Raw genomic sequence first — 12,029 nt, 5'->3', positions numbered from 1 at the left:
CCATCTCAAAAAATAAAAATAAAAATAAACCAAAAAAAAAAAAGTGAAATCACCAATTAAAAATAACAAAAATGCAAAAATCATGGCACTAAATAGACTGAGAAAAGGACACTTGCTTATACTATGAGAGCTGCAAAGAGAAGGCAGAGCATACCTTATTCAATATCACCTAAGATACATGTATAAATCAAATTTTTTGCTACTCTGTGCGTGCACACATTTACAAATGACCTCAGAATTGCCTTGAATATTGATGTTGACATTACAAGTAAATTTTAGCAAGTAGGCAAATTTGCAAATACAGAATTGGAGGATAATGAGGACTAATTGTGTATGTGTGTGTGCGTGTGTGTGTGTGCGTGCATAGATATTTAATGTAATATAATATCTTTGCAGTCCATCACTTTTTTTTAAACTTCACATACAGTGTCATATTATTTGTACTTGACGTAGGGACATTTGCCAATCTTTTCCTTTATTTTTTAGAAAATTATACATTTTATACAAATTCCTATATTTTAATCAGTCTGTTTCTGGACTCTTTCTAGTCTAGGTTTTTCAACTTTAGTACTCTATTCTCTACTCTAGAGTTTCTCAACTGGTACTATTGACATTTTGGGCCAGATAATTCTTTGTTGCAAGGTACTGTCCTCTTTATTACAGGCCGTTAAACAGCATCCCTGGCCTCTGCCAATAGATATCAATGGTATCCCTTCCCCGATTGTGACAACCAAAAATGTTTACAGACATTGCCAATTGTCCTGGGGGAGCAAATTTGTACTCAGTTTAAAACCACTGCATTGCCCAATTCTATTTGTCAATTTCTGTGCCAATATCACAAAACTTATATTTTTAAACAGAAATCCTATAGTTTTTAAAATGTGCTGCTGCCTGATAGAGCAAATCCCTCCTCTTCTTCGTTTTCCAAAATTGTGTTGTTTACTCTTCCACCTGTATGCCTCTAGATTAACTTTAGAATTAATTTGACAAATTCCATGAAACATTTTAATTTATTTTTATATATAGGTTAATTTAGGAAGAACTGGCATTTCTATGATATCGAGCCTTTCTATCCACATACATGCCATATCTCCCATATAGTCAGGTTCTTTTATGTCTTTCATTAACCTTTCTAATTATTCTCTATAAAAGGTGAAACAAGCTGTGTGCAGTGGCTCACATCTGTAATCCCAGCACTTTGAGAGGCCAAGGTAGGTGGATTGCTTGAGGCCAGGAGTTCGAGACCAGCCTAAGCAGGATGGCGAAACCCCATCTCTACTAAAAATACAACAAATTAGCCAGATGTGGTGCTGCACGCTTGTAGTTCTGCTATTCAGAAGGCTGAGGTGGGAGAATCACCTGAGTCCAGGAGTGCAAGGCTACAATGAGCCATGATCATGCCACTGCATTCCAGCCTGGGCGACTAGAGTGAGACCTTGTCTCAAACAACACAAAAAACATTGGAGCCTCAACTGTCTCTGATCTTCACCAGGCTGGGTTTACATGCAGACATTTTTCTCTTCCCCTGCCACTGCCTCTCAGGTCTTTCTCACTCCTAGGGGAGCCAGCTGAATCCTTCCACCCTCAAAAGTGACCCCTCCTGCTTTTCGCTGCTCAGACACAGCTGGATTATTCAGTCATCAGGATCTGAGAAGGATTCTTGTGCTGTTGCTTGTTGTATTTTTATTGTTAACTTGGAAAGTTCGTGTTTACAAATGATGGCATTCAGCCCTCTCTTTCTCTGAGAGTTGGCTACTACTACCTCCCCGATGCCTGCTGTCACCCTTCCTTCGTCTTTTTTTTTTTTTTTTTGAGAAGCAGTCTTGCTCTGTCACCCAGGCTGGAGTGCAGTGGTGTGATCTCAGCTCACTGCAACCTCTGCCTCCCAAGTTTGAGCGATTCTCCTGCCTCAGCCTCCTGAGTAGCTGGGATTACAGGTGCGCACCACCATGCCTGGCTAATTTTTGTATTTTTAGTAGAGACAGGGTTTCGCCGTGTTGGTCAGGCTGGTCTTGAACTCCTGACCTTGTGATCCGCCCGCCTTGACCTCCCAAAGTACTGAGATTACAGGCGTAAGCCACCGCACCTGGCCCAGAGACTTGTATCTTTCACAATACCTTTCAGGAAGTTATCAAAATGTGTGCAAAAAAGGCTTGTGAAAAAGCAACACTTTTTTTTCTTGGCCCCTTAGAGGCTCTTGATAACCTATACTAATGAAGAAATGCATAGTCTGGAACACCAGATTATTTTAAAAAAACACATACACACAATAAAAGTGCTTGTATTTCGTTTCTGATAAATTATGAGTTTGGAAGCAGCAAATTTTAACAATTAATTATATTTTGTTTGAGTCAATATTAAAATCAGTTTGCATTCCCCAAGGCTAAAATTAAAACATCATCTTAGGAAATCCACAACATGGATTAACCTTTGTGTGACAAATGGAGTGTTGTCTACATTAAATTATTTTGACAAACACTGTAAACATGAAGCGTCTGGGATGGAAATGTTTAGATCACGAATCTCCTGAAAAATGTGCTGCTGCTTCTGCATATTCCAGGAATAGTCATGAGGCAAATGTTCCAAACATCATTTCTACATTTCTCCCCACTGAAAAGGTGCTAGTTTACTGAATACAAGGACATCACCTGGCAACTTCCTTACCTGCTGTCTGTAAGCTCAAGCCCAGGTCCAACTTTGTGTGGGGCTTAGAGCTGATGAACAGGTAGCAGAGCACACAGGCGGTAACAATGAAGGCGAGAAGGACCATTGCTGCTACAGACAGGCCCACGAGAGCACCAATGCTGGGGAGAGAAGACCACATGGGAGCTGAGAGTCAGGAAGGGACTTGGGAGGCAGATGTTATAGAAGTGTTGTAGCTAGGCTAGAATGAGTCTGCTGGGAAGAAAATGTACAGAATAAAAATATTTTTTAAAAAATTTAGGTCAGGCACAGTGGCTCATGCCTGTAATCCCAGCACTTTGGGAGGCCGAGGCGGACGGATCACTTAGGGTCAGGAATTCAAGACCAGCCTGGCCAACATGGTCTAAATACTAAAAATACAAAAATTAGCCAGACATGGTGGTGGCTCCTGTAATCTGTAATCTCAGCTACTTGGGAGGCTGAGGCACTAGAATCACTTGAACTCGGGAGGCGGAGGTTGCAGTGAGCCGAGATCGTGCCACTGCACTCCAGCCTGGGTGACAGAGCAAGACTCTGTCTCAAAAAAAAAAAAAAAAAATTAGTGTTGTGTTGTAGGAATCAGCTTTGACTTTTGTTTTGTCCCTACTTATCTTAAACAAGCTTTCTATGCTTTAGCATGGGAAAGAAAGTGCACCAACTATACGCAAAGGACTCACCACCAAGGACTCATACCTGACCCCGCTCAGCAGCACCATCTCCTTACCTCCCTACTTTCCTCACCTGCTCCCATCCCAGGGAGCTGGAGATGGTCCTAGGGGACCCCCCATACTGCTGTTTCTTAAGAATCAAGACACATATAGTAGGCCTTAGTTAAAAGCCAGCTGTCCTTCCTTTAGGTAATTTCTTTTCTTTTTGTTTTAAGACAAGGTCTTTGCTCTGTTACCCAGATTGAACTGCAGTGTTGCCATCTCGGCTCACTGCATCCTCAACCTCCTGGGCTCAAGCAGTCCTCCCACCTCAGCCTCCCGAATGGCTGGGACCACAGGTGTGTGCCACCACTCCCAGCTAATGCTTTTGTATTTTTTGAAGAGATGGGGTTTTGCAATGTTGCCCAGGCACTTGAGCTCAAGCAATCTACCCACTTTGGCCTCCCAAAGTGCTGGGATTACAGGCATGAGCCAACAGTGCCCAGCCAAGCCTCAGGTAACTTCTGACCCAACTTCCATGGTTCTGCTCACCACGTCAGTGTCAACTTCATGTCTCAAATACCTCTCCACTGCTGGTCCCTCACCCTCTAACCTCACTGCCTCTGCCCCAGATCAGGCTAAACAGCTTCCTTTTTTCCTCCCACAACACTCAACACAACACTTCTGACACCAGATGTATGGGTTCTGACACCAGATGTGGGTTTTCCCCCACACATCAAGCAAGTCTCCAGCAGACACCAGCTGGGTGTCCTATAATTTGATTCAATTCTGGCACCATCTCTAGGCAAATAGTGTCAGCTCCCACAGGTTACGGCCTCAGTCCCACAAGACTCCCTCCTGCCCTCCCATACCAATTGCAAGTAGTAGGTTGTCACCTATACTTCTGACCCCCCAGCTATAAATCAGTGTGCCCATGGCCACTTCCTTGGGTTTGATTAATTTGCTAGGACAGCTCACTGAACTCAGAAAAACACTTACGTTTACCGGTTGATTAGGAAGAAGGATATTACAAAGGATGCAGATGAATGGCCAGATGGAACAGATACATAAGGCGAGGTATAGGGGAGGGGCGTGGAGCTTCCATGTGGTCTCCAATCACACAACCCTTCAGGGACCTCCACGTGTTCAGCAATCCAGAAGTTCTCTAAACCCTGTCTTTGGGATTTTATTGGTGATCAACTCAACCTCTGGGCCCTCTCCCCTCCCTGGAGGTTGGAGTGAGGTGGGGCTGTAAGTTTCAGTGCTCTAATCACATGGTTGGTTTCCCTGGCAACCAGCCCCCATACTGAGGCTCTCCAGGAGCCCACCATGAGTCATCTCATTAGAATAAAAGATGCTCTTACCACCCAGGAAATTACAAGGAATTTAGGAGCTCTGTGTCAGGAACTGGGGGTTCAGAGATCAAATTTTAGAATGAATGATGCTCCTAGCATCTCTATCTACAAGGGCTTTAGGAGCTTCAACTCAGGAACCAGGGGCAGAGACCAAATATGTATTTCTTTTTTTCTTTTCCTTTTTTTTTTTTTTTTTGAGACGGAGTCTTGATTCTCCTGCCTCAGCCTCCCCAGTAGGCAGGATTACAGATCTCAAGTGATTCCCCCGCCTTTAACCTCCCAAAGTGCTGGAATTACAGGCATGAGCCACCGTGTCCGGCCAAAACCATGTTTAATCAGCCTTATCCTCTCATTGTCTAGACCCTGGCCTGTGGTAGGCAGTTGGTAAACACAGTTTGGTACCTACTATGCACTCTTCCAATGAGAAGGCATAGGTGGCATCAGGCTTTGTCTTTGCCTACCCTTTCTTCTCTAGCTCTCCTGCCCATCTTCTTCCCTGAATCTGGCCCCAGACTCCTGCCCTTGCCACTTCTGCAGGATTTCACTCCCTGTTAGTTAATGGCTAATTTCACTCAACCAAAACACCTGAGAGCTTCGAAGAGCCTGCCTTCCCATCTAAATAGATTATTGGACTCTCTGCAATGGAACAGTATAGCATATATAGAGACCTTATTAATGATATAGATGTTTTCAGGCAGGGCACTGTGGCTCATACCTGTAATCCCAGCACTTTGGGAGAACGAGGCGGTGGATCACTTGAGCCCAGGAATTCAAGACCAGCCCAGGCAACATGGTGAAACCCCATTTCTACAAAAAATACAAAAATTAGCCTGTCATGGTGACCACATGCCTGTAGTCTCAGCTACTCAGGAGGCTGAGGAGAGAGGGTAGCTGGAGCCCAGGAGGTGGAGGCTGCAGTGAGCCATGATGGTGCCACTGCACTCCAGCCTGGGTGACAGAGCAAGATGAAAGATTCTGTCTCAAAAAAACCAAAAATGTTTTCAGATCTTTTACATTTATATATATATATATTTTTTTTTTTTTTTTTGAGATGGAGTCTTGCTCTGTCGCCCAGGCTGGAGTGCAGTGGCACAATCTCGGCTCACTGCAAGCTCTGCCTCCCAGGTTCACGCCATTCTCCTGCCTCAGACTCCTGAGTAGCTGGGACTACAGGTGTCCCTCACCACACCTGGCTAATTTTTTGTATTTTTAGCAGAGACAAGGTTTCACCGTGTTAGCCAGGATGGTCTCGATTTCCTGACTTCGTGATCCACCTGCCTCGGCCTCCCAAAGTGCTGGGATTACAGGCGTAAGCCACCGCGCCTGGCCTAGATCTTAATATCTAAGCGATAAATTTTTATGAACTTATTGATAATATTCATTGAAAAGAGCAAGGCATACTACTAACTACATGGCATAACTCCAATTTAACTAAATAAGTATACATAGATACTTAACTATACACATGTACACAATCAAGGTTGATGGAGATACACCAACTAACAGGCAGTCTCTGGGCAGTTCAGGATGTGGATGTCCTGTCTGGGGCCCCTTGGATCTTATCAGCGTGGAATACTCTGATATTCTGGTCAAAGTTTCCTTCTACTTTTTTTTTTTTTCTGAGACAGGATCTCACTCTGTCACCCAGGCTGGAGTACAGTGGCACCATCATGGCTCACTGCAACCTCAACCTTCCGGGCTCAAGTGATCCTCCTGCCTCAGCCTGTCGAGTAGCTGGGACTACAGGCATGTGCCACCACACTGAGCTAATTTTGATATTTCTTTGTACAGACCGGGTTTCACCATGTTGCCCAAGGTTGTGTCCAACTCCTAGGCTCAAGCAATCTGCCCGCCTTGGCTATCCTGGCCAAAGTTTCTATTGCCAACAGCTGTTATCTCTTCATTTGAGGGGTTTCTTGGGCCCAGAACAGGCTCCGTGGACATATTGGCAAGTCAATAGTGCAGGATAATCAATGCTGTCCTTACCCCACCAGCCCATGACCAATGACTGACAGAAATTGTTAACTAAATATCCAGCTTCCTGGCCATCAGGTGGGATAACCCTGAGGAGTACATTCTACACTGGCTGGTAGAGTTTAAGCTCCAGTTACCTCTGGTGTAATTTGCTTGGTAATACACCATTGTTGGCTTCTTCCCCTCTCTGTCTCACTTTCTCATCCTCTACCAGTGATTTTTGGGATCACTTGCCACGTAAACTACTTGCCATCAAATCCTCATCTCAGAGTCTTCTGGTGAATCCAAGCTTAGACACTGGATTACTCATGACTTCTTTCTCTTTTCATTTCTCTTGTGCTTTTCACATTTTTTACATTGAGTATGTAGGGCTTTTCAGTTCTTTAGTTACTTTAATTAAACGTTGTTTTCTCATTTGAGATATACTTACTGTTCATAGGGCTGTTATCTGGGAGACTTGTGCTTCGCTTGGGACCCGTGTGTGGGACAACTCTGGGTACCTGGATGGAAAGGGGCCTCTAAGGGAGGCCCTTTGAAGAGTGAGGGGGAGAGTTTTGTTTGTCCCCGTCTACCATTCTTTCTCCAGCCTTCTTGTCCATCCTCTTCCGTGACTCTGGGGTGATATGTCCCAGATGGGAGGTCAGTCAGGGGGCAGACACTGTCTCTGCTTATCTGTCCTGGTGACAGAGGAACCAAACTCCAAGGACAGAGTTGGGAACAACAGGGTAGGCTCCAAAGAAGGAAAATCTGTGCTTAGCATGAGATGAGCTTCAAATGATCAGAGTTGTCCCATGGTGAATGTACTGCCTCAAGCGGGGATGAGTCCCTGTCATGGGAGAAGCTTGTGCAGGACACATGAGTTACATCTTTCAATGAAGTTAGAGATTCCTACCCTGGGTAGGAAATTGGATTAGAGAGCCTCGGGCCTTCGAGGATTTCACTGTTCTGACTCTGAAAGATCAAAACCCACTATGGGCCGGGCGCGGTGGCTCAAGCCTGTAATCCCAGCACTTTGGGAGGCCGAGGCGGGCGGATCACAAGGTCAGGAGATCGAGACCACGGTGAAACCCCGTCTCTACTAAAAATACAAAAAATAAGCCGGGCGCGGTGGCGGGCGCCTGTAGTCCCAGCTACTCAGGAGGCTGAGCCAGGAGAATGGCGTGAACCCAGGAGGCGGAGCTTGCAGTGAGTCGAGATCGTGCCACTGCACTCCAGCCTGGGCGACAGAGCAAGACTCCGTCTCAAAAAAAAAAAAAAAAAAACCCACTATGACTCCTAAGAAAGAATTGGAGGGACAGCCTAACAACCAAGGGCTTTGGAGTCAGGTAGTTCTAAGTTCAAATCCTGGTTCTGCCACATTTAAGCTGAAAAATCACTTTACCACTCTGACCTTCATTTCCTTCATTTATAAACGTTTCTATCTCACCAGGTGGTGGGAAGGACGAAATGAGGTGCTGTAGACACGGTCTGACCACAAACTCTGCCTTCCGGCAAGGCTGCTGTCTTCTGGCTCACACCCTGGTAAAAAAACAGAACTAGTGATGGAGGAGGGTGTTTGGCAAGTGGACCAGACAGTGTGACAGCACCAACTGCTTCTGCACAGTGTGTCTTCACTTCCTGAGGCACAATTTTAAAGATAGCAATTCTCCTTGAGCACTGTCTCTCCCAGGAAACAGTGCTTACCTGGAGATTTTGACGTTTTTAAGGACTGGCTTTCATGAAAAGAGACAAATGGAATTTACAGCAAAACAAGGTCTCCACCCTGCAATATGCTCTGTTAGGAGCATGCCGGAAAAGTTATTTCAAGGTTCAGAGCACGTTGATGCCCTAGACATCCTGAGGACTTTCAGTTCCTCTCCTGCACTTTGCAGTTGTCTGTGGTATTTATGAATCACATTCTGTCTGAGTCCAGGAAGAGTCACCCTAGAGCCTTTTAGCCACTTGGGGTCACAGAATGGGAACACACTGACATGGGATGCGACCTCAGAGATCAGCCCATCCAAACCCCAACGAGAGCATTGTCTGAGCCACTAAAGCATGCCACGTCAGTTTCCAGGGCAACGGAAGGGACCACAAGACACAAGAGCTGCAGAGGGAAGAGGCAGTGGGAGAGGGAAGGAGTCCTGGCTGGGTGCTGAGAGAATTACTCACCTCTGTGTCCTCAGGGGCCAACACAGTGCCCAGAAGACACTAGAGGGTCAGTGAGTATTTTTCAGATCATCTGAGTGGATCAGGTTATAAGAGAGATTCAGACAGTAGTAGACAGGACAAGCCAGGGCTTGGGATGAGACAGGCCTGAATTTTCAATCCAGCTCTGCCACTGCCTCTCACTGGGACACTCCCAGATAGTAACTTAACCTCTCTCAAGTTTTCTCTTGTGTAAAATGAGGAGAAGTGCCAGGGTTGTGAATGCGCGAGAGCATCTAACCTTTGGAGAGTCTTAGGTAATGTTCTGTAAATCTCAGTCTGCTGCGATATTGCTAGGAGATCTTGGACAATTCACTTCCACACTGAATTTCACTTCCCACACCTATGAACCAAGGAAAAGGAACTCTTTTATTGAGCACCTACTATATGCACTGGTCACTTTCATGTGCGTTATTTCTCTTAGTTCTTACAATTCCATCACAAATATCTCTATCACCATTTTAAAGTTGAGAGAAAATACCAGAAAGTTAAATAACTTTTCCAATCCACCTAGATAATAAGTGACAGGTTCTGACCAGCCCCAAAGCTCCACACTGTCTGTGTACTTAAAGGGAGGTCAGTACCGTCTTATTTCAACACCCAGCTCAATGCTAACTACACAGTGGGCCTTCAACAAAACTTCATTGTTTCACTTTAGGTGAATGCTGTGAAAGTGCCCTAGCGAGTATTACCACAGTGAGAGAAATCTGATACAGAAAAATTATCACAGTGAGAGAAATCTGACATAGCTGACTCCATCTTGCCTCTAACTTTCAAGCTGTCTTTCTTAATTCCTGGGCACAGGCCAAGTTAACTGTAAGAGGAATTTAGTTTATAGTTTAACCCCAAACCTAAGATGATAACAGCTCCTTCCTAAAACTAACACCCTCCTTGCTCAGGGGCGGCAACTGCCTTTGTTAAACTAACAAATTAACCACAAGGTTAGAATTATGGCTCAGGAGTCATGTAGGTGGAGGTCACATGATTTGTAATCTCCTCGACTCCTCCTACAGGAGGAGTTGTAAAACCTAAAACTGGTGTTTGAGGTATCTTTCAGACCTTGCATTTTGATAGACCAGTTGCTGCCACCTGGACTAGTAACCCTTACTAGAAACTGGCTCAACTGGTTTTGTGAGTCCCCCTACCCAGCAACTGACTCAGCGCAAGAAGGTAGCTTTGATCCCCCACAATTTTATCCTTAATCCAACCATTTGGCATTCCCTATTTCCTAGCCCTGTCTGCCACCAATGCTTGAAAAACCATAGTCTCTGAATTCTCTGGTGGGGTGGGGGGTGGGGAATGAGGGTGTGGATTTGAGAATTATGTCCTACTTTGCCACTTGGTTGGCCCTGTGATTATTAAACTCTTTCTTTGCTGCAAAACCTGTTGTTCTCAGTGCATTGGTTTTTCTGGGCAGCAAGCAAAATGAACTTGTCAAGTGATTACCGTTGTATCTCTAAATAAACTGTGAGTTCCTCAGGGGCAGGGAATAATTGATTTTTGTGTCTCCAATGCCTTGCAAAGTGCCTGGCACAAAGTAAAGGCTAGAATGAATGAATGAATGAATGAATGAATGAATGAATGAATGAATATACAGATGAACAGAAAATACATTAATATAATTCCCTGGGTTATAGATAGCACAAATGTGTAGGATCTGATAACCTGGCCATCTGAAAATCATTTAGAATTGTGGATCGAGTCACCTAGAAAAAGCAATAATATTTGTAATTGTCATTGGCATATGTCAAGTTGATTTCATCTCTGTTATGTCATTTGACCCTCACCACTGCCTTAGTCAGAAATCAGGGCAATGACTGATCATCCTGCTGCCCATTTGATAGATGAAAAGCCAGAGACTTGAGAAGTTTTGGTGGCATAGGATGCTGTCCTTTCCCACCCAGAGGGCAGCAGCCTCTGCTCATATACCTCCAGGGACAGGAAAATCGCTAACTACTGAGATGGCCCACTAGATTTTTGCTGATGCCTGTTTCCTAAAGTAGGCTGAGGATCAAGTTCCATTTTCCAGGTGAAGCCTTTGGAGACCCAGAGGGATTGAGACCTATTACCCTCTCAACCCAACACTTAGGTTCCAGCAATGCAACCCCTTCCCTGAACAAATAGGGAAACTGAGGTCCTATGGGTGGAGATTCAACACTTCGAATATGGTCTGAGCTAGCTTCTGCACTATGCCATTGTCTCGTGATGAACTTGGAGGCAGCTCTGCCTCCCGAGTCTTCTGCCTTTGCTTGAGGATGAGGTACATCCCCAGCACTCACCACAGGGCTTGGCACACACTAAGTGCTCAGTAAAGAGTGCCCGAAAGAATGACTAAATACAAAAGGGAACCAAAGGTTGACGCTGGGCTGAGGCTGGGGTTGGGGTGTAGCACCAGGCAAGGGTTAAGGCTGGAGGCTAAGGTTTGGATGTAGATCTAGATATTAATCATATTTGGAGTCAGGATGTGGGAGAAGAGCTGAGGTGGGATTGCAGGCAGGACAGAAGAGGAGGTTGGGGATGGTGATAGAATAAGGTCTAGGGTCAGTACTGGGGAGTGTGGAAAGTCAGGGATAAGGCTGGTGTTGATATTAGGAAGGGCACTTCGGTGGGATGATGATTGGGGTGGAGTTAGGGCTGCCTGTGAATGTTTGAAGATGGAAGTTGCTGTTAGGGGGAGGCTTGATGTGTGATTTGGGACTGGGATGAGGGTGGTGATGGAATGAAGTTTGGGGTGGGGATAGAGTGAGGATTGTTTTGGGTTAGAGGAGGGGGAGGTCTGAGCATGGCTCTAAATAATGGTTGGGGTCAGGATGAGGAAATCCAGCTGAGATGGGGTTTCAGGGGGTAGTAGGGTTGATGATGTGGGCATGAGGACGGTAAGGGCTGGAGATTGCTGCTGATGTTCAGGTGGGCACTCGGATGAGGGCTGAGGCTGGGGTGAGGAGCTGAGACTGGAGTGGGGATCGAGGTAGGGCGAGGGCCAGGGCCGGTACCTGAGCCACCACATGTAGCTGTGCTCGTAGGGGAAGAAGCTGTGCGGGTCGTCGCAGCAGTACTTGTGGTCGCGGAAGCCGCAGCAGAAGACAGCGGCCGCCTCGCCCCCCGGCCGCGGGCAGCTGAAGCCGCGCACCACCTCCTGCTCTGCGCTCACGTAGCTCGTGCAGGCGCCGCTCATTGCGTCCCG

The 12,029-nt window shown here is 45.7% G+C and overlaps 1 protein-coding gene across 1 annotated transcript in view; it reads right to left on the bottom strand.

The window, feature by feature from the left end:
• The window catches only part of FAM159A (family with sequence similarity 159, member A), a 22,910-nt gene extending 10,887 nt beyond the window's left edge, over positions 1-12,023 (bottom strand). The window contains exons 1-2 of the mRNA XM_011926285.1: positions 11,839-12,023; positions 2,665-2,804 (exon numbers count right to left, since the gene is read on the bottom strand). Of these exons, the coding sequence (XP_011781675.1) occupies positions 2,665-2,804; positions 11,839-12,020 (322 nt within the window). The 5' untranslated portion in view covers positions 12,021-12,023. The remainder of the gene's footprint in view (positions 1-2,664; positions 2,805-11,838) is intronic.
• Between the last annotated feature and the right edge of the window lie 6 nt (positions 12,024-12,029).

Source organism: Colobus angolensis, unplaced genomic scaffold (genome assembly GCF_000951035.1).
Source record: "Colobus angolensis palliatus isolate OR3802 unplaced genomic scaffold, Cang.pa_1.0 Scaffold68, whole genome shotgun sequence".
NCBI classification, from domain to species: domain Eukaryota; kingdom Metazoa; phylum Chordata; class Mammalia; order Primates; family Cercopithecidae; genus Colobus; species Colobus angolensis.
This window is presented reverse-complemented; position numbering and strand designations above follow the sequence as displayed.